Here is a 21,998-nt window from a genome sequence, read left to right on the forward strand (position 1 = left end):
TTAAACTCCGCGCGCCAGTCAGCGTTCTTTATGTGGCAAAGATAAAAGACACATATCCGACCTTTCGGGCTGGAGCCCTTCATCGAGGGGAGGCGACGTGAAACTGAGAGTCTCTTCCCCGGACCTGACGGCTGTCAATCTCCTGGACCTAACTGCTGTCAATCCCCCGGACCTGGCGGCTGTCAATCCCCGGACCTGGCGGCTGTCAATCTCTGGACCTGGCGGCTGTCAACCTCCGGACCTGGCGGCTGTCAATCCCCGGACCTGGCGGCTGTCAACCCCCCCACCCCCAGGACCTGGCGGCTGTCAACCCCCCCCGGACCTGGCGGCTGGCGGCTGTCAACCCCTGGACCTGGTGGCTGTCAATCCCCGGACCTGACGACTATCACCCTCCGGACCTGGCGACTGTCGCCCCCTGGACCTGGCGGCTGTCAACCCCCGGACCTGGAGGCTGTCACCCTCCGCGGCAGGTGGCTGACAACCCCCGGCGCTGGCGGGGAGGGACGGAGGGGAGTTGTTGGTGGGGCGCGGCGGCGGGCCATTCATTCGGGATTACGAGTGCATGAGTCACCGGCTGTTCGCGGGACAAGGCGGATATGCCCTCGGCTCAGAACCAGCCGCGGCGAGAGCTGAGCGAGCATCATGTACCCGGGCAGCCAGCGCCAGCCAGCGCCTTGCTACGGCCGCGCCGTGGACAGCGGCGGCGTTCAGGTAAGGACACCCTGTCTCCAGCACCCAGCCTGGGACCCTCTCTTCCCCAGCCGGCCACCCGTCTCAGTGAGCCCCCCCCCCCCCCCCACCCCCTTCGGGATCTAGGCTCTCCGTCCCTGGGTTCGCTATTAGGTTGAACCAGTTTCCTTGGGCTCAGTGACGCCTAGTTCTGTTGCTCAAGTTGTGTGACCTGTGACCTACAAGTACAGAAACAGGGCCTTTCTAGACTAGAACCTGGTCCCACTGACCCACACGCAGCCCCCATGGACCTGTCCAAATTCTTCTGGAATGTTACCACTTCGGCTGCTTCCACGCCCCCACTGCTCTCTGACCTCCCCCCACCTCCCGGTTTGTATCTCACCTACCCTCAGTGGGAAAAGCCTGTCCCCCTAAATCAAATCTCCCCTCCTTCTTCTACCTCCAGGGGATAAAGTCCTGACCCAGTGGTTCTGAACCCTTTTCTTTCCCCTCACGTCCCACTTTAACTAATCCCCTCTGCCATCGGTGCTCTTGTGATTAAAAAGGTGGGTGTGAGTGGGAAAGTTGAGAACCCCTGTTTTAATCATCCCTTAATTGACTCGTTATGTGCACGGTTTCAGAGCTCCAGAAGGAAATGGGCCAATTTTCTCAAGCAAAATATTTCAATCACAATCGGGTGTAGAGCAGTGATTCTCAACCTTCCCACTCCCACCTTAAGCAACCCCTTACTAATCACAGAGCACCAATGGCAGAGGGATTACTTAAAATGGGATGTGAGTGGAAAGAAAAAGGTTGAGAACCACTGGTTTAGAGGAACTTCTTCACACAGCGAACGGTGGGGAGTGCAGAACCAGCCGAAGTGGTGAATGCAGGGTTAGTTTTAACATTTGGACAGATACATAGGGGCCTATGGTCAGTGTGACTGGGGAGAAAAATGGTTCCACACAGACTATAAGGCACAAAGGGCCTGTTTTCTGCACTGAAATGGTCACAGGTCATAAAACCTGATTCACAGAACCTGGTGTCACTGAGTCCAGGGTCACAGATCACAGACCCTAGTCATCGAACCCAGCTTTCATGTGAAAGAGTTAAGGGTCACAGGTCATATAACGTCAGGAAGGCGCCACAGCGACTGCACTTTCTGGGAAGCCTGGTGTGGACAAGGCTACTGGCCACCATCATGCCAACCTTCTCCAGGGGCACCATCGAGAGTGCCCTGGCCGGCTGCTTCGCAGTCACTGTGGAGCAGTGGCCGGGAGGTCAGTCCACAAGACCATAAGAGTGGCAGAGAGGATCACTGGAGTCTCCCTCCCCCCAACTCCCGCTGACGTGATCTACCAGGGTCGTCATCAGAAGAAGGCACGTAAGACCATCGAGGACTCCTTCCACAGCCCATTTTCTTTGAGAGTTCTGAAAGCGTGCACGTAACGAGATGATTCAAACAGTGGTTCTCAACCTTTTTCTTTCCATCCGCATCCCACCTTAAGCGACCCCTTTCTAATCACAGAGCACAGGGATTACTTAAAGTGGGATGTAAGTGGAAAGTAAAAGGTTGAGAACTGCTGCCCTAAACGTTTCCCCTTTCACCCTTAACCTCTGGTTTGTATCTTACCCACCCTCAGTGGGGAAAAGACCCCGTCTACATTTACTCTGTCTATGCCCCTCATAATTCCTTGAAGAAGGGCTCAGGCTGAAACGTCAATAACATATCTTTACTCCCCCTCCATGGACGCCATGAGACTGGCCGAATTCCTCCAGCAAATCCATGTTTTTACTATAATCAGCAGACTTCCGTGTTTGACTCCCTCATAATTTTAAATACCTCGATCAAATCTCCCCTCGCTCAGTCCCTGAAGTCCCGGCAACATCCTAGTAAATCCCATCTGCACTCTTTCTATCTTTTTTCTGTGACCCTTTGACGGGTTCCACGACCCGAGGATTCGTAACCCCAGGGTCTGTGACCTGCGACCCTAAACTCTGTGGCACCGGGATCTGAGGGTTCAGGTGGTATGACCTGTAACATAGATTCTGTGGCCCTAGACACAGTCTAGTCCCCAGGGGATGGCCAAACTCTGCCACTCCCCCCCGGGCCAACCACAGCCCATTTAGAAGAAGGGGGAGAAAGCAGCAGCACTGCTGTGGACCCACGGCGGGGGTGGGGGGGGGGCTGGAGCGAAGTCTCAGCGCTCCCCCCCTGGGGTCCAACCACTCAGTCCAACTGCTGACACTCTTGTTCAGGCTTTAAGTGGCCTGTTACAGGAGTCAACAGTGGTTAGAAACTGCAGGGCTTAATTGTTTGGCCCTTGACTCCTTATATTTTGGCCATAGAGCATTACAGCACAGAAACAAGCCTTTTCGGCCCTTCTGGTGTGTGCCAAACCATTATTTGCCTTGTCCCACTGACCTGCTCCCAGTCCATAGCCCTCCGTACCTCTCCCATCAATGGATCTGTCCAAATTCTTTTTAAATATTAAACTGAGCCCGGATTCCCAACCTCAGCTCATTCCACACCCGCACCACTCTCTGCATGAAGATCCCCCTGACCCAGTGGTTCTCAACCTTTTTCTTTCCAATCAAATCCAACTTTAAGTATTCCCTCTGCCATCAGTGCTCTGTGATTAGTAAGGGGTTGCTTCAGGTGGGATGTGGGTGGAAAGAAAAAGGTTGAAACTCACATTTTTAATCATCCCTCATTGACTCATTACGTGCAGAGTTTCAGAGCTCCCAAAGGAAATGGGCCAATGACAATTTTTCTCAAGCCAAATATTTCAGTCACAATCGGGTCTCGAGCAGTGGTTCCCTTCCCACTCACATTCACATCCAACCTTAAGCAACCCCTTAACAATCACAGAGCCCTGATGGCAGAGGAATTACCTCTATGAAATCTCCCCTCATTCTTCTATGGATCAAGGAATAAAGTCCTAACCTGTTTAACCTCTCCCTGTAACTCAGTCCCTGAAGTCCACATGACAGCCTTGTAAATCTTCTCTGCGCTCTTTCTATCTTATTGATAGCTTTCCTGTAGTTCGGTGACCAGTTCTGCACACAATGCTCCAAATTTGGCCTCACCGATGTCTTGTACAACTTTACCATAACATCCCAACTCCTGTACTTTGATTTATGAAGGCCAAAAGCTCTCCTTACTCCCCTGCACAAAATCCTTTGACTTGTGATCTTTGAACCCTGTCATACCTCAAGTCCGAAACATGGGGTATGTACCTTTATCTTTGCTATATAAAGGATAATTTTGACCTGCATTGAGCTTTTGGTTCAACCGTGGAGTCTGCAGACTTTTGTTCTTTAAGTCTGACATGACACAGGATCTCTGACCCAGGGATCTGTCCCTGTGACCCCAGGACCTGCCACCCAGAGACTTGCTCTGAGATGCAGAGGGAGGATTGAGCTCTCTGCTTGTGGTTACACCTCTGCTCCCTGCTCTGCTTGACCCACCCTTTCCTTAGAAGTACCCCACCCCCAGGACTGTGCCAACAACCCCATGCCAGACCACACCTGCTGGGTGTGTGGGTCTCTTCAGAAGAAGAAACAGCTGCAGCGTGGGTGGGGCCATGAGGCTGGGGGAGGAGAAATGGATGAGAGGGGTGGAGAGAGAGATAGGGAGGGGTGAATGAAGGAGAGAGAGGGAGGAGGAGAGAAGAGGGAGAGAGGGCAAGGAAAGAAGGAAAGTTGGAAAGAAACTGTGGGAGGGGCAGAGGGAGAGCCACACTGTGGGAGGAGTGGTAAGGGAGCTCCTCACTGTGGGAGGGAGCTCCACATTGTGGGAGATGCAGTGAGGGAGCTCCTCTGGGGGAGGGTTGGTGAGGGAGTTCCACACTGTGAGAGGGGTGGTGAGGGAGCTCCACACTGTGGGAGATGGGGTTAGCCCGCTCCCGGTCCTCAATCTCACAGGGACCAGGATGGGTCTGTTCTCCCAGGGGGGTAGGCAGTAAAGGAAGGAACTTTGGAGAGGTTTATAAAACCAAGAGGGGCACTTCTTTACCCCTGGAGAAAATGTCTTGAGGCAAGGTTAGCAGAGTTGGGTCTTTTTGGAACATAGAAGGATGAGAGGAGACTTGATAGAGGCCGACAAGATTATGAGAGGCATAGATAGGGTGGACAGCCAGCACCTGTTGCCCAGAGGATGTCTGTACAAAGTGAAGGGAGTTCAGGGGTAAGTTATTTTACACAGAGAGTAGTGGGTGTCTGGAACACCTTGCCAGAGACAGTGGTGGAGGCTAGAACATTGGGTGCATTTAAGAGACTCTTAGACAGACACATGGATGGAAGAATGGGATAGGGTGGGTTTATGTTGGAAAATATAGGTCAGCACAACATTGCAGGCCAAAGGGCCTGTACTGTGGTCGAATGTTCTATGAGAAGAGGTCTGAAACTGGAGGGGATGAGGTTAAGGTGGGAGGGGGACAATTTAGAGGGGAACTCCTCCGTCACACAGTGGGGGATGAGCTGCTGCAGGAAGTGGTTGAGGCAGGATAGGGAGTAGGAAAGGAGGGATGGGCCAAAAAGAACTAGGTCAGGTAAGCCATGGGGACAGCATGGATGAGTAGGGCTGAGGGAGGTGGGTTTGTTTCCATGCAGGCTTCCAGGATGGAACCGCTGGAAATGTTCAGCAGGGCGGGCAGCCTCTGAGGGGAGAGGAGGGGATGATGTTTCAGCTCGCCAGTTCCGATGGGAGCAGGCTCTCCAGCTGATTCTGGCCCTTGGCCGCCCAGATCCCCGTTTGATTGGATTAAACTGGACTCTTTGGGAACGGGGACTTTGGCGATGGTGTGTTTGCAGGAGGGGTGGGGCGATCGGGGACCCTGGCAGCTCTCTAACCTCTCTCTCTCTCCTCCCCCCACCACTTTTCATTTCAGAAGGCAGGGAATCCACGATGTGGTGGGCCACCGTCCGCCTTCACCAGCAGCCAGCAGTTCCAGTGGATGGTTCGACCTTCCGCGGCGGCTGGTCCCGCTGCCGGCTTCTACCCCAGGGTCTACCCCTACCCAGACGTGGGCAGTGTCCCAGGGACCACCAGCGGGATGAGGTCAGGGGTCATCTGCACCATCCGGCCGCCCATTGGGGGCAGGCGGAGGAAGGAGGAGGAGGTGAGTTTGTGATGGGAGTCCGTTGTCGGTCTGGAGTGATGGAGATTGCTCTGCAAGCAGGCCAGTTGGCTATCTCATACACAGCCCATTCCAGTGAAATGCTGGAGGAACTCAGCCATCCACAGGAGGTAAAGATATATCACCGATGTTTCAGGACTGAGGGCTCGAACCACAGAGAGCTCAGTTCCAAAATATTGGTAATGTATCTTTACATCTCATGGGCGCTGCAAGACCAACGGAATTCCTCTAGGATTTCTGTGTTTTTACTACAATCACAGCATCTGCAGACTTTTGTGTTTCACACAGTGCATTAGAGAGAGAGAGAGAGAGAGAGAGAGAGAGAGAGCGCAAGAGAGAGAGAGAGCGTGAGAGAGATGTACGGAGCAAAGGTGCATTTGGCACACTGCCTTTACATCACCAGTAACCAGGACAAGGGTAGAGAGAGAGACCGTGCAAGAGAGATGTATGGAGTAAAGGTGTATTTAGCGTGACGACTTTACATCACCAGTAACCGGGACAAGGGTTCGAATCCCGCGCTGTCTGTAAGGAGTGTGTACGTTCTTCCCGTGCCTGTATGAGTTTCCTCTGGGGGCTCTGTTTTCCTCTCACCATTCGGAAATGTACTGGGATTTGTAGATCAATTGGCTGCAATCGGGAGGCACAGGCTTGTGGGCTGAAAGGGCCTGTTACTGTGCTAAATTTAAAAAATTTGCAAGGGTGAGGTTCATTCAGGAGACTGATAACAGTGGGAAAAGAAGGGCCCCTGAACTTGGTGGTGTGTGATCGCACCTCTGATGGGTGAGGTGGTGGTGGGGGGGGGGGGTTGGGCCAAGCCTTTTTAATGTGTCGGCTGGTTTTCAGGGGCGGGGGGATGCTTGTGGTCCTGAGCGGAATGGCTCCTGTCCCACACCATGATGCATGCGCTTCAACGGGACGCTGTAGTGGTGGACCAGTGGAAGATGACAGGCAGAATTTCCTTGTAGAGATACTGAAACCCTCTCTTCAGTTTCCAACACCTACGCTTGGATCCCACCACCAGGCACATGTTCCCCTCTCCTCCTGTCTCCGCCTTCTGCAGGGGCCGCTCCTTCCGTGACTCCCTCCCCACCCATTGTCCCCTTTGGCACCCGACCCCGTGACTGCAGGAGCCACTCCACCTGCACCCGCAACCTCCTTCCTCACCACCCTTTCAGGGCCCTGGATGGTCCTCCCAAGTGAAGTGACACCTTCCTCGTGAATCCTCGGGTTCCCGTGGTGACCTTCTCTACATCGGAGGCTGGAAGATCACTTCACCACGCAGCTTCGCTCTGTCCCCATCAGGGAGAGGGATCTCCCATTTCATTCCCACGCCAAAATGTCAGACCACGCACTCGTGCACTGGCAAACTGAGCCCCCCCCTCAAATTGGAGGAACACCTCATCTTCCATCTGGGCACCCACCAACCAGATGGCATCAATATCAGCCTCCAATTTCTGTTAAACCACCCCCCCCCATCTCTCCTTTCCTCCAGTTCTCCACTCGCTTTCCTCTCCTTTCGGAGAGCTACCCAGTTCTCAGCTGTAAATTCAGACGTACAGCATGGTAACAGGCCCCTTCCAGCCCATGAGCCCATGCCGCCCAATTGACCTGCAGCCGCCGTACTTTTTGAACGGTGGAGGAAACCAGAGCCCCCCCGGAAGAAAACCCACATGGAGGTGGGGGGAACGTACAAACTCCCGATGGACAGCGAGGGATTCAAACCCCGGTCACCCTGCCACATGTTTGCTCTTTTTCCCCTTCCATCTATGACCTCCTCCTCCCCCCCCCACTTCCTCCTCCTTCCCCCCCCCAACCTTTTTAATCAGGTGCCAGCCTGTTTTTGCTCATACCTTGACGAAGGCCCCAGGACACCCTTTACCTCCCCTCCTCTGTGGATGCTGTGCGTCCTGCTGAGTTTCTCCAGCACGTTTGTGAATGGCGCCCGACTCCAGTGCCTCCAGACTTTCTCGCGTTCATTTTAGAAGCTTAGAAACCTACAGCACAGTGCAGGCCCTTTGGACCTCGATGTGATGCCAACCCAGATATTGCTTTAAAAAGCCATACTAAACCCTCCCTATCCTGTAGTCCTCTATTTTTCTTCCATCCATGTGTCTGTCTAAGTTTCTCCTTGTCCGGAAAGGCATTCCAGGCCACCACAACTCTCTGTGTTAAAAAATATTACCCATGATGACTCCCCTAAACTTTGCTCAGATGTCCTCTGGTGTTTGCTGATCCTGCCCTGGGAAACAGGCACTGGCCGTCCACCCTATCTATGCCTCTCATAATCTTGTTAGTCCTCTATCAAGTCCCCTCTCACCCTTCTATGCTCCAAAGTGAAAAGTCCAAGGTCTGCTGACCTTGCCTTGTAAAGACTTGTTTCCCCCATCCAAGCCACGTTCTGGTAAATCTCCTCTGCCACCCCCCCCCCCACCCTCTCTGTGGTTTCTACATCCTTCCTCGACTTGTTTTCTCTCTTGAGCGTGATCCCGTTCCCCCTTGTACGGCAGAAGCCTTAAAACCTGAATCTGCCTGAGATTGCCTGATCTCGTAAGCTGAGCAGGCCTGGTCAGTACTCGGAGGGGAGACGACCCAGGAACACCAGGGGCTGCAGGTTTCTGTGAGGGGCGCTGGACAAAGTGACAACTCTCTGTCTGCCCCTCGGTGGACAAAAGTCAAAGCATTTCATGTGTGTTACTATCTAAATGTAGTGTTACGTGATAATAATGGGACCTTTAACCTTTTAAAAATGGTTGACTCGATCCCGGCCGATGTAAGCTTCCTCCTTCCTGACCCAGAAGCTCAAAATCGTCCCACCAGCCTCCCAACTACACGCACATGCGCCCTGGCACTTGGCCATACACCCGCTTTCGTTGCCTCTCCCTTCTGGCCTCCAAGAGCTCCCATCTAATGACATCAATGTCACCCTTGCACCCCCACACCCCCCTCCCTGGTCTGGCCTGCAATCTCCTCACTGACTGTTTTAAATTGAGTGAAATTCTGGTCCTCGGTCCTGCTGTGAAATTCTGCATTTCACTTGGTACAAGGTACAGACTGAATGAGGCAAAAATTTGGCCCCTTCGTGTGGTGTGAGGTTTCTGTCTCTCATTCTCTCCCCCTCCTGCGGGAGGGAGCTCCCGGTGATGGACTTGCGTTGATGATTTCCCCGGGGTGGAGATCTCCTCTCCTCCCTCCCTCCCTGTCCCCTCCCTTGGCCACCTGAACCAAGGGCCACAGACCCCCCCACCACCCACAGCCCTGTTCCCTCTGACTGCACCCTCACAAAATCCCCACAGACCCCCACAGCTGTGTACCCTCTGACTACACCCACACAATTCCCACAGACAGCAGACACTCCTCCCCCCCCCCCCCACTTCCCCGTTCTCTTTTAGTGGTGACATCCTTCCCCACGCATACATGGGTACCCACACACCATGTGGGTGAGTAAATGTGTTTGTGCTCATGTGTCTGCTTGTGCACACACATAGTTTCCTCCCACTGTACCGGGGGGTGTAGGTTAATGGAGTGTAAATTGGGCGGCATGGGTTTGTGGGCCGGAATGGCCTATTACCATGCTGAATGTCTAAAAATGTTATTAGCTGTACGCGTGTGTGCACGTCTCTGTGTAGGTCTGTATTCTGTGTGTGTATTTTTGCGTCCAGTGTTTCTGTGTGTATCCTTTTGTGTATGTGTCTTTGTGCACGTCAATGTTAGTCTTTGTTCTGTGTGGGTAGGTGTGTCTGTCTGTGCCCATTCCTTTCTCTGTGGGTCTCTGTGCATGTCTATGCATGTGTCTGTGTAGGTCTATGTTGTCTGTGTGTGTAGAACTGTCTATGTATCTGTGTAGGTCTGTGTGTGTGTGTGTAAGTGTGTAGGACTGTCTGCATGTCTGTGTAGGTCTGTGTGTGTGTGTGTGTGTGTGTTAAAATATGCCCCTCAGCCCCTCAGTGCATAGGTCTTTGGGAATGGGGGAGTTGATGGTCAGCACAGATTTGATGGGCTGAAGAGCCTGTTTCCCTGCCATGTGATTCCACAATGAACTCCATCATCCTTTCCTTTCTTCTCTCTCTCTTCCCGCCCCACATTGTCCATCCTCACAATTCAGTCCTTCAATCCTAAGCTTCCTCAATCCCCCACCCCGTCTCACTGATCAAACCATTCCAGGGGAATTTGCCTCTGTTGGGAATGGGGGCAGCTGGCTGTGGGGCTGCCCTGGGGAGTGAGGGGCTGATTAGCTTTGCTGTGCAGGAGCTGGCCCTGGGCTTAGTATGAGGAAAGAAAGGAAGTTCTCTGGCACCTCCCAACAAACGGCTGAGTAATTCTCACATCCTCTGCAAATTGGCACAAGGATAGGCCAGTGAGTCAGCACTGTCTCAGCCATCCTCTCTCTCCCAGAGCTTTTCCCTTAGTCACTCGCCCCTGAGCGACTCATCCCATCACCTTCCCTTCCAGAGAGAAGAGCCACACCATGCGCAAACCCACCCCCTATTCACAGGCCCGGAATTATCACTGTCTCACCTGTGGCAGGGAGCTCCCTCACCACCATTCCCAAGACAGGGAGCTCCCTCACCTCTCTGCCTTCCGCAGGGGCCGCTCTAGCGTGGATCTGCCAGGGGCCAGCCATTTCAATTCTCTGTCCCATTCCCTTGCCGACGTGTCTGTCCATAGTCTCACACTGAGACCACCCGTAAACTGGAGGAACAACACGTCGTCTTCTGACTGGGGTCCCTCCAACTGGACGGCATTAATGTGGACTTCTCTGGCTTTCATTAAAACCCCACCCCTTCTTCCCCCCCTCCCCCACTTCATCTCTCCATTTCCCTGTCTCCTTTCGCCCAGTGGTGATAAATTCTCATCTTGACCCTTCTCACATCAGATTAGCACCTTTTTGTTGGTCTGGATTCCTCCCTCATGGTTTGAATTCGGAGACATTTTGATCTATCCTGCTCCTGCCTTTTCTGAGTTTTCCATGAAGAAGGGCTCAGGCCTGAAACGTCAGTAATATATCTTTGTCCCTGATGGACGCTGCGAGATTGGCTGAGTTCCTCCAGCATTTTGGTGTATTTACTACAATCACAGCGTCTGCAGCCTGTCGTGTGTCACCCAGCTTCCATGCTGCCCTTCTAACGGTGCTCCCTCCTCATCGCCCCTCCCTCCTCACACCCCTCCCTGCGCACCACCCTTCCCAGAGCACTTCCTCCTCACCGCCCCTCCTTCCTCACTGCCCCTCCCAGGGCACACCCTCCTCACCGTGCCTCCCAGGGCACTCCTTCCTCACTGCCCCTCCCTCCTAACTGCCCCTCCCACAATGCCCTCCCCTTCTCATCACCCCTCCCTCCTCACCACCCCTCCCTCCGCACCACCCTTCCCAGGGCACTACCTCCTCACCACCCCTCCCATGGTGCTCCCTTCTCACCGCCTCCTCTCTTTGCACTGCAGATGCCTGGGCTCATGCCTCAGATCCAGTCGATTTGGGTTAGTCAGCCGGGAGGGGAGAAGGTGGAGCAGAGAGAGGAGAGAGGTTGGGAAGGGTTCGGGAGGAGTGGGAATGAGTGGTCGAGAAGTGGGGGGACCGGGAATGGGAGAGAGGAGATGGTGGTTGGGTTAGGGTTCAGGGAGGGGAAGGGATCAAGAGGGGAATGAGAGGTTGAGAAAGGAGGGAGGGGAAGGGACAGAGCGGGAATGGGAGGGAGGGGAGGAAGGAGATGGTGGTTGGGTTAGGGTTCGGGGAGAGGGAGGGGAGGGGAAGGGTTCAGGAGGCAAATGAGAGGTTAGGAAGGGAGGGAGGGGAGGGGACGAAGTGGGAATGGGAGGAAGGAGATGGTGGTCGGGTAGGGTTCGGGGAGAGGGGAAGGGTTCAGGGGGAATGAGTGGCTGGGAAGGGGGGTTGTGGAAGTGGGAATGGGATGGGGGGGAGGAGAGGGTTGTTGAAGGGGAATGGGATGGTAAGGGGAGGAAGGGGGTTGTTGAGAGGGGTCAGAACCTGGATGAACTCACTCCTGGCGTTCCCTGCAGCTCTCCCCAGAGGAGGAGGAAAGGAAGAGGCTGCGGCGGGAACGGAACAAAGTGGCTGCAGCAAAGTGCCGGAACCGACGGAGGGAGCTGACCGATTGGCTGCAGGCGGTGAGTGTCACCAGACCGGGAGCTCATTGACCAACCTGGCCTCTCCTCTGCAAGACAGAGTGAGAGGGTCACATGGCTTGGAAACAGGCCCTTCAGCCCAACCTGCCTGTGCTGACCCAAATGCCCCCCCCCCCCCCCACCACTCTGGTTCAACCTGCCTGCATTTGGCTCCGTATCCCTCTGCACCCATCCATCCAATTGTTCCCCCCCCCCCAACTCTGGTCATACCTGCCTGCATTTGGCCCCATATCCCTCTATAACTTTTTCTTTCCACTCACACCCAACTTTAAGCATTCCCTCTGCCATCGGGGCTCTGTGATTAGTAAGGGATTGCTTAAGGTGGGATGTGGGTAAGTTTGAATCCCACTATTTTAATCATCCCTCATGGACTCGTTATGTGCATGATTTCAGTGCTCCCAAAGGAAATGGGCCAATGACCATTCTTCTCAAGCAAAATATTTCAATAACAATCAGGTCTAGAGCAGTGGTTCTTAACCTTCCCTCCCACCCACATCCCACCTTAAGCAATCCCTTACTAATCACATAGCACCGATGGCAGAGGAATTACTTAAAGGGGGATGTTGGTGGAAAGAGAAAGGTTGAGAACCACTGCCTTAATTCAAACCCAAAATGTTGGTAATGTATCTTTTATCTTTCCTATATAAATGTGGTGCACTGTTAGCCAGAATCAGACACACACAAGGTAAAGACTGTACAACAGGCTTTAAACCACAAAGACTTCCACAGAGCCAGGCTGTCTGTGGCTGCAGCACTCTGAGTGAGGCCTCAGGAGGCCGGCGCAGGCTTATATCCTGGAGGATAATTGAGACCCAACCGGATGGGGTTTGATCCATTCAGGCTGACTGATTGACAGCCGCCAGGTGTTGCCCTGACCCCTTACACTCCTGCAGGTACAGAGGTTGCCCCTGCAGTAGGCCGGTGGTGTACCACCATAATAAAGTACACTGTTTGTGCCCTTCATCAAGGTGTGGGGGACCGAGGTTCCAGCCCGAAACGTTGGTGATGTATCTTTACCTTCACTACATCACTGTTTGACCTGCTGAGTTTCTCCAGCATTTGTGAATTTTTTTCACTTAACCACGGTGTCAACAAATCCTGCGTTTTAACACTGTTTGACCAGCTAAGTTTCTCCAGTATCATATTTTAACTTCAGTCACAGTGTCTGTAGACTCTCGTGCCTCACTCCATCAACTATCAGGCCTAATGTCCAACATCCTGCAGCGTTTGTGCCCTCTCTCTCCTCCCTCCTAACTCCTGAAAATCCTGCTCCATTTGTACATAGAACACTACAGCACAGTACAGGTCCTTCGACCATTGAAGTTGTGCCAACCTATATATTCCTACCAAAAAAATCTAAACCCTCCCTACCCTATAACCCATGTGCTAAGAGTCTCTTAAACACCCCTAGTTTCAACAGCCACCAACGCCCCTGCCACCCACAACTGTGTAAAAAAAACTTACCCCTGACGTCTCCCCTAAACTTTCCTCCTTTTATATGGTACAGGCGTCCTCTGGTGTTTGCCGATCCCGCCCTGGGTAAAAGGTGTGGGCTCTCGACTTGAAGTACACCTCTCAAAAACTTGTAAATCTCTATTAAGTCACCTTTTTTCCTTTGCTCCAAAAAGGAGTCCTAGCTCTGGTAACCTTGTGTGATGGGACGGTGCAGTGGGAGCTTCACTCTGTGTCTGACCCTGGGAGTGTGTGATGGGACAGTGCAGTGGGATCTTCACTCTGTGTCTGAACCCGGGAGTGTGTGATGGGACGTTGAGGAGGGAGCTTCATTCTGTGTCTAAACCTGGCCTGTACCGGCATTCCCAGGTGACCTGTGTTCTGGATTAAATGATGGATCTCGCCTTTTATCTTTCAGGAAACAGAGCAGCTGGAAGATGAAAAGTCCTCTCTTCAGAAGGAGATCTCTGAGCTGCAGAAGGAAAAGGAGAGGCTGGAGTTTGTTCTGGAGGCTCACCAGCCCATTTGCAAGATGGTCGACCGCCCTGGTGTCAGCTCAGGCCTGGGGGCACCTGGAGGTGGTGGGGCAAAAGTCAAAGGGACAATGACCAAGCGACCTCCCTCCTCCTCCTCCTCCTCCTCCACCAAGGCCCGTCCGCCAGACGTTTCCATTCTGCCTGTGAGCGAGCTCGAAACCCTCCATACGCCCACTTTGGTGAAGACCCCCTCTATCACCCCCTTCACTGCCTCCCTGGCCTTCACCTACCCCAGCGTGCCGCTATACGGCCCAGAACCTTCTGTCTCCTCCTCCGCCCCTGGTCTCTTCTCCCCTCCTGAGCCCTGCTCTGCCGCCCATCGCCGTGGCAGCAGTAGCGGTGACCAATCGTCGGACTCCCTTGGCTCCCCGACCCTGGTGACCCTTTGAGGCATCCAATCGGAGGGCTCCCTCAGCTTCCCCAAACCTGGTGACCCTCTGAGGTGACCAATCAGTGGGCTCCCTGCCCTTGGTGACCTCTGAAGCATCTAATCGGATGGCTCCCTCAGCTTCTCCGACCCTGGTGACCCTCTGAGGCATCCAATCGGAGGGCTCCCTCAGCTTCTCCAAAGCTGGTGACCAATCAGTGGGCTCCCTGCCCTTGGTGACCTCTGAAGCATCTAATCGCAGGGTCCTGTCTGGGCTTTTAGGCCAGGTGGGCTGCCTATGTTGAGGTGGGCCTTCTCTGGGTGGGCCTGAGACAGAATTTGCCCCATCCCGCTTCCCCATCTGACCCAATTTCCCCCACCACTCAATCATTTGGACAATCACCTCTACCCCTTGCATTTTGTAGCTCTGGCTCAGGAGAGAATCGTGAGTATCGACAGAATTACGAGCCCAGAAACCAACGTTTCTCAGAGATTTCAGTCAGGGTACAGTCTGAGCAAGCTTTAGAATAATTACACTGGACAACAAACTTATTCAAAAGGTTTTGCTTCCTGAAAAAATATTGGGGATTATGAAGGACAACTTCAAGCTGAACACAAAGATAATTTCAGATTTGCTGTATCACGTTATTGAATTTAACATGTTTAATCGCATAATGTTACATGACCTAAAAATCCTTTGCCGCTGATTTTCGTTTGTACTCAGCATCTGATGCCTCTCCAGTCAGCGTCTGACAATAGGGCAGTTAGTGCAATGCCTTTACAGCGCCAGCGATCGGGACCAGACTGGGGTTCGAATCCTGCACTTGCCTATTCTCCCCGTGTCTGCATGGGTTTTCTCTGGGGGGTGGGGTTCGGCTTCCTCTTACCATTCAAAACGTACCGGGAAGGGGGGTAGTTTAAAAGGGGTGTTAATTTGGCAGCACGGACTTGTGGGCTGAAAGGGCCCGTTACCATGCTGGTAACGCATGTCTAAATTTTAAAAAACGTTAATAGTTGTCCATCCAACTGATGGATTCCAGTTGCCCTGATACCGCTTTTCCATGGTTGGTAAAACCTTTCACCGTGTTCATCACTGACCCCACCCGGATCAGCGGGGAAGACGCCCAAGCGCGAACGCAGAAGATGAATTTTCAAATGACATGTGGCGCTTCATGGTTTTGTAGACTTAAAATATGACAGGAAATCACAAAAATAAGTTATATCCAAAAAAATACGGTATGTGATAGGAAAATTTTAAGGTGATTTTCATGCTCAGTAGCCCAAATCCATAAAATACTCACTCTCAAAAGTGTTCAGGAAGCAAAATCTTCATTCTCCAGTGTTATTGGAGCAAAGTCACCCCCATTCCCAAATGAAGTTGGCCATCACCTCCCCATTTCTGTGACTCTAGTGATGGCGTTGGGTGGGGGGGGTAGAGGAGAGGGTTAGTGTACAGATCTTGCTGATGATTCAGCCTCGAGGGGCACAACGGAAATGGGTGATTGGTGCCAGCTTGGATCCCTCCCACCAATCCAGGGGGCCTTGGATCAGGCAGCCCTGTTGGCCATGGCCTCTCCAGGAAGCCACATGGATCAGGATGCCTGGTTGGTTTCAGATGGGATCGGGAACCCTTGGGTCCACCAGTGGACTCATGACCAGGATGGACTTGACGGCAGCTTTCCCTTCCGAGGATTTTGAGGGTGGGGAAGGGGGAGAGGGAGCCTCCGATACCTCCACCTAGTGATGGCATCCTCAGCCAGGGAGTCTCTGAATTCCCCACTCAGCATCCTTCAGTACTTTCAGGTCATGTCATTGGCTGAGAGAGCTAACATTCATTTTATCTTCCCCGGATGTCTCGCACCCCCCCCCCCACCCCAACAACCAAGCACCTGACAAAGAGGGGGGTCCGTTGGAACCAAGAGGGCAGGGTGGCGCTGCGGATAGAGCCACTGTCTCACGAACCGGAGACATGGGTTCAATTCCCATCTCTGGTGCTGTGAATGAAATAAGAGTGAATAAGAGGAATGATTGTTGGATCTCGGACTTTACTTGCCGGCCTGGACAGAGTAGATGTGGCAAGAATGTTTCCCATGGTAGAGGAGACTAGAGGACTAAAAAGGTGTCAATTTAAAACTGAGACGTGTAAAAATCAAGACACCTTTATTTGCTGTTCATACCATGCTCACACAGTAAAGACGGGATAGTTTCTCCAGGACCAGGAAGCATATTTACATAGATATAAGTTAGGAAAGCAGTTAACACATTGAAATATTATGGTACTAAGATGGATACACGGTGCACTATCCACATCTGTACTGTGAATTCAGGAGCCTGTTGGCTTGGGGGGATAAAGCTGTTATCCACTCTGGGCGTAAGGGCCCAAGTGCTATGGTACCTCCAGCCAGATGGCAGAAGGGAGAACAGTTTTATATGCGGGTGTGTGGAGTCGTTCACAATGTTTATTGCTTTAATGACTTCAGCCAGAGGGTCGTGAGACAGGGGAACTTGTTGGAGCGAAGTCGTTGGGTGTACATAAGGCAGAGATTGGCAGGTATTTGATTGGTCAGGGCATCAAGGGTTACGGAGGAGAAGGACAGGGGGAGTGGGGCTGAGTGGGAGGATGGATCAGCTCATGATTGGAATGGTGAGGCAGACTCGATGGGCCGACTTCTGCTCCGATATCTTGTGATCTTGTGATGTGAGTGTGCGTGCATGTATATGTGTAGGTGGATGTGTGTGCATCTGTGTGTGCATGGATGTGCGCAGGTGTAGTTCTGTTTGTCTGACCCTGGGGGGTGTGTAGAATTTGCACAAATCCACCCCCACCCCCCCCCCCCCCACGACGTTGCTTTCTTTCCACATCCTGAGGACCTGTGGGGTGGCTGGGTTACGATGCTCTGTGTGCAGGGTGAGGGGTAGAATGTGGGGGCCATTGTGGGGTATCAGATCATCAGCATGAACTCTGTGGGCCAAAGGGCCTGATGGTAGGGGGGAGGGGCGTTGGGCTAGGTAGGGGTGGGGGGGGGTTGTCTGGCTTAATCTGTTCTTCTGTGCCCCTGAAATCCTTCCCCTGCACCCTCACAAAACCGCAAATTTCCAACCCTGGGAGAATCTCCCAGATTATCAAACACTGCCTGAGGATTTGGGGCCTAATATTTATTTTATGATAGTGCAAATGTATTTTTATATCATCTATTTTTTACATTGGAGCTGGATATATGCTGAAGCTGTCTGTACCTCCTGAGAAAAATTAAAGGACTTGTTACCCAGCCAGGTGCTGCCAGAGTGTCTCTGTTCTCCCTGCTTCTTAACTGCAGAATCCCTTCAGGAATGCTATTTTTACAACAGGCTGCATCACCCCCAGGTACCTGCCTTCTCCCTGCCACAGGGGCACGATCCTGTAGGGGTGCATTATTGTGTGGGACGGGAACTGCCTCATCCATGCTGGCAAGAAGCACAAGAAGTGTGAACACAGTTGGGAATCTCACACACACTCACACCCACACACTCACCCACCCACATTCACCCACACACACACTCACACATTCACACACACACCCACACTCACCCAAACACTAACCCACACACACACACACACACATACCCACAAACACTCCCACACACCGACCCACCTCACACACACACACACACTCCCCCACGCACACATCCACACACACCTCCTGCCTCCCATCAGAAAGTAGACTCACAAGTGTGCACTCTGAATTGTGTTTTTACTTGATGTTTCTTTAAGAGCGACACGGGTTGGCGTAGCAGTTAGTGCCATGCCTTTACAGCGCCAGCGATCGGGACGGGGGTTCGATTCCCTCGCTGTCTGTAAGGGGTTTGCACGTTCTCCCCGTGTCTGTGTTGGTTTTCCCCAGGGACTCTGGTTTCCTCCCAACATTTGAAATGTATGGGGGGGGGGTGGTGTGTGTAGGTTAATTGGGTGTAAGTGGGCGGCACAGGCTCATGGCCCGAAATGGCCTGTTACCATGCTGTATATCTAAATTTTAAATTTCAATTCAATTTTTTTAATGTATGAATTAGTTTTATTACTTCTGGTTTTTTTCTGCTTTTCCTTCAAAACCTGGTCATTTGAAATTTTACAGGTGGAGAATTTATATTGACCTGATGGGCAATGTATTGCATGGATGGAGCTTCACTCTGGGTCTGAGCCTGGGAGTGTGTGTGATGGGATGGTGCAGAGGGAGCTTCACTCTGCGTCTGACCCCTGGGAGTGTGTGATGGGACTTAGTTTTACCCTGTCTCCAATGCTCTGCCCCTGTCCAAGATCATTTGAAGCTCAACAGATTTCAGGGCTGAGTTAGAAGTTTGCAGCAGGAGTAAATTCTCTTAATGCCAGTTTTAATAATTACTTTAATAAGATCCAAATGCAGGCAGGATAAGATGGATCAGTTAGTCAGACCAAGGGAAATGATTAAGTGGATTACCATGTACAAGGTACAGGATGGTTCATTCAAAACAGGAACAATGCAGGACGCTGACAGCAGTTGTCAGCGACTCATCTTGGGAATGAATTGAGTCACACTTTTGGCTTCCATGGTTTGAATATGTGGGGAGAAATAATCAAACCGTTAAGGCAGTAATCCCAGAGCCTGGGGACAATGAGAATTGAAGTTAAGGGTCAAAGGGCACAGTGGAGGCTGGCCAGGTCAAAGGCGAGGCAGACAGGAGGCGGGAATCTAGAGGAACACGCCTCCTGCTGGAGGAGCGCACTGGGCTGGGTTGCCTTTCTGGGTTGAGACCCTTCACCAAGATGGGGGGGGGGGTAGGAGAAGGAGAGATGGCCAGAACAATGAGGTGTTGGTCATGGGGCCAGTGGCGGAACTGGTGAAGGATTTGAAGAAGAAAGTCTGCAGACGTGGGGCTCAGGGCCGGATGAAGGCCAACTGATGCCCTAAGCACAGCCCAACAATGGTTCGCCCTCAACTCTTCCGTTATCTAACTGACAAGACATTAAACTTAATAATAGATTAAAAATTCACACCAGACAACTATATTAAATATTACCTGTTTTCAAATGTATTTATTTAACACTAACTAGCAGTAAGCAAATTATTTACTTATAACTAGGGCAAAAATGCAAATTTTTAACACATTTTTTTGAAAAGAATGTATGGGAAAAATTCACTTATTGTGGGGCCCTAGTTCAGCTGCACCCTGGTAAATCAGGCACCGGAAAAAAAACTCTGTGGTTTTCCTTCCCCTTGGTGCCCGAAGCATGTGCTTATTTTTTGCTTAATGGTTAATTGGGACCTGCTGGGGTTATATATAGTGCATCGCACACGTGCTGGAGAAGCTCAGCAGGTCACACAGGAAGTGAAGGGTGTCCAACCGTCAAGGTATGAGCTAAAAAGCAGGTGAGTCAAGTCAGGTCACCTGTATTTGTCATTCATACCATGCCCGCATGGTAAAGACAAGACAGTGTTTCTCCAGAAGTTCAACATATTAAAATATTAAGATGTATACAATAAAAGTCCACAAATGTTCTGGGAATTCAGGAGCCTGATGGCTTAGGGGGAAAAAACTGTTGCCCCGAGGGCTGTGGTACCTCCTACCAGAAGGCAGAAGGGGGAACAGTTTACGTGAGGGGTGTGCGGAGTCCTTCACCATGTTTATTGCCTTTCGCCTGCATCAAGTGCCGTGGTAGGAAGAGAGCCCTCCGATGGTCTTTTCCGCTGACTTCGTTCTCCTCTGCAGGGTCTTGCGGTCTGAGGGGCTACAGCTTCCAAACCAGCCGGTGACGCAGTTTGCTCGGGATACATCCTTGGTAAAATGTTGAGGATGGAGGGTGGGAGATGGACTTTCATCAGCCAATGCTCTACCCACACTGGTATGCTTCCTGTTATACCATGGGCTCATATTTGAAGTGGCCTCATGTGCAACATCTTGTCAAAGGCCTTCTGAAAAATGAAATATACGATAGAATCATGGAACATTAAAGCACTAGAAGGGCCTGTTTTCAGTGCAGTAATGTTATATGGATCTAACATTCACTGTTGCTTCTTTATCTATCCTGCTTGTCACTTCCTCAAAGAATTCTAATAGGTTTGTCAAGCAAGACTTTCCCTCAAGGAAACGATTCTATTTTAGCCTATCTTAACATGCACCTCCAGCTATTCTGTAACCTCATCCTTGGCAATCGACTCCAACATCTCCCCAACTGCTGACATCAGGCTAATCGTTCTATAATTTCCTTTAAATGAAGGGTACAGGCCATTTCGGCCCATGAGTCTATGCCGCCAAATTGATACCCCGTTAACCTACTCCCTCTGTACGTTTTGAACGGTGGGAGGAAACCGGAGCCCCCTGCCCAGGGGGAAAAAAAACACAGAAATGGAGAGAACGTATAGACAGCGCGGGATTCGATCCCCAGTCATTGGCCCTGTAAGGGCATTGCGCTAACCGCTACGCCAAACCATGCTGCCCTCACTTTCTGCTGCCTCCCTCCCTTCTTGGATCGTGGGGTGACATTTGGGATTTTGTAGCCCTCAGGGACCATGCCGGAACCTAATGATTCCTGAAAGATCATCACCAATGCCTTTCAATCCCATCTGATCTGGCAAACTTATCGACACTTTTACAAGCGGTTCTCAACCAGAGGGCTACAACGTGCTTCTGTGAGGGTCTTTAGAATTATAGAAAGGTACAGCACAGAAAACAGGTCGTTCATCCCCTCTAGTCCATGCTGACCATCATCACTGACCTGATCCCATACAATAACCCTCTCCCATCCACGTACCTATCCAATTTACTCTTAAAACACACAATCAAGCCCGCGTTCACCACATCAGATGGCAGTTTGTTCCACACTCCCACCACCCGCTGAATGAAAAACTTCCCCCTGATGTTCCCCCTAAACCTCTCCCCCTTCAGCTTAAAACTATGACCTCTCGTATTTATCTCGCCCAATCTAAGTGGACAACGCCTATTCGCATTCACTCTGCCTATACTGCTCATAATCTTGTAAACCGATCAAATCTCCCCTCATTCTTCTTCGCTCCAAGGAATAAAGTCCTAACCTGTTCAATCTTTCCTGGTAACTCAACCCCTAAACACCCAGCAACGTTCTAGTAAATCTTTCAATCATGTTGATATAATGTTAAATTTCAAAATGTTCAATAAAATACTTTAAATTAGATAAAGACGTATCTCTTCCAGAGCTCCCTTTGACTTGAAAATATTTGCTCAGTCATTGCCACTAGAGGGCCATGGCATGTTAGGCTGGAAGCCTTAGACCACTCAGCTCTCTCAGCACCTCTCCCTTTAAACAGTAACTGCACTCACTACCCTTCAATATCTGGTACACTGCTAGTGTCTTTCACAGTGAAGACTGATGCAAAATACTTTCTAAGTTCCTCTGTCATCTCCCTGTCTCCCATTATTCTTCCAGCTTCATCTTCTAGTGGCCCTATATCGACTCTCACCTCTCTTTTACTCTTCATGCACTTGATAAAGCTTTTAGTTTCCCCTTTGATATTGGTTTCTCACCTTTTCCCTTCTTTTTGTTTTGCTTTTTAAAAATCTTTTATTTTTGATTTTCCAAACTAAAAACCATTATCAATCTTATCGATATTAATGTTGACAGCATCAACATTGATTACGGTTTACAATGATCAATCCTATACAAGATTTTTCTATCCCCTTTCCTCCCAATCAACCTTACCCCCTCCA

The 21,998-nt window shown here is 51.4% G+C and overlaps 1 protein-coding gene and 1 long non-coding RNA gene across 3 annotated transcripts in view; one reads left to right on the forward strand and one right to left on the reverse strand.

Moving 5' to 3' along the window:
* LOC138740802 (fos-related antigen 1-like) lies at positions 1-17,572 on the forward strand. 2 transcript variants are annotated; one of them, XM_069893924.1, is made up of 4 exons: positions 1-711; positions 5,565-5,792; positions 11,823-11,930; positions 13,819-17,572. In XM_069893924.1, the coding sequence occupies exons 1-4, from the start codon at positions 643-645 to the stop codon at positions 14,323-14,325; spliced, it is 912 nt and encodes a 303-aa protein (XP_069750025.1). In that variant the 5' UTR covers positions 1-642; the 3' UTR covers positions 14,326-17,572. The 2 variants fall into 2 exon arrangements, with proteins under 2 accessions (XP_069750025.1, XP_069750024.1); XM_069893923.1 differs by having other exon boundaries at positions 4-711; positions 5,562-5,792.
* LOC138740803 (uncharacterized) overlaps positions 16,447-21,998 on the reverse strand; it is a 15,648-nt gene continuing 10,096 nt past the window's right edge. Inside the window, exon 2 of the long non-coding RNA XR_011343168.1 lies at positions 16,447-20,227. This is a non-coding gene — a long non-coding RNA (uncharacterized lncRNA). The remainder of the gene's footprint in view (positions 20,228-21,998) is intronic.

Source organism: Narcine bancroftii, chromosome 8 (genome assembly GCF_036971445.1).
Source record: "Narcine bancroftii isolate sNarBan1 chromosome 8, sNarBan1.hap1, whole genome shotgun sequence".
Classification (NCBI taxonomy): Eukaryota; Metazoa; Chordata; class Chondrichthyes; order Torpediniformes; family Narcinidae; genus Narcine; species Narcine bancroftii.

Excerpts from the sequence above, each read along its gene's own strand:
- LOC138740802 (XM_069893923.1), top strand. The coding sequence starts at position 643 with ATGTACCCGGGCAGCCAGCGCCAGCCAGCGCCTTGCTACGGCCGCGCC. Across the intron at positions 712-5,561 it reads TGGACAGCGGCGGCGTTCAG|AAGGCAGGGAATCCACGATG; the intron begins GTAAGGACACCC and ends TTTTCATTTCAG. Across the intron at positions 5,793-11,822 it reads GGCGGAGGAAGGAGGAGGAG|CTCTCCCCAGAGGAGGAGGA; the intron begins GTGAGTTTGTGA and ends CGTTCCCTGCAG.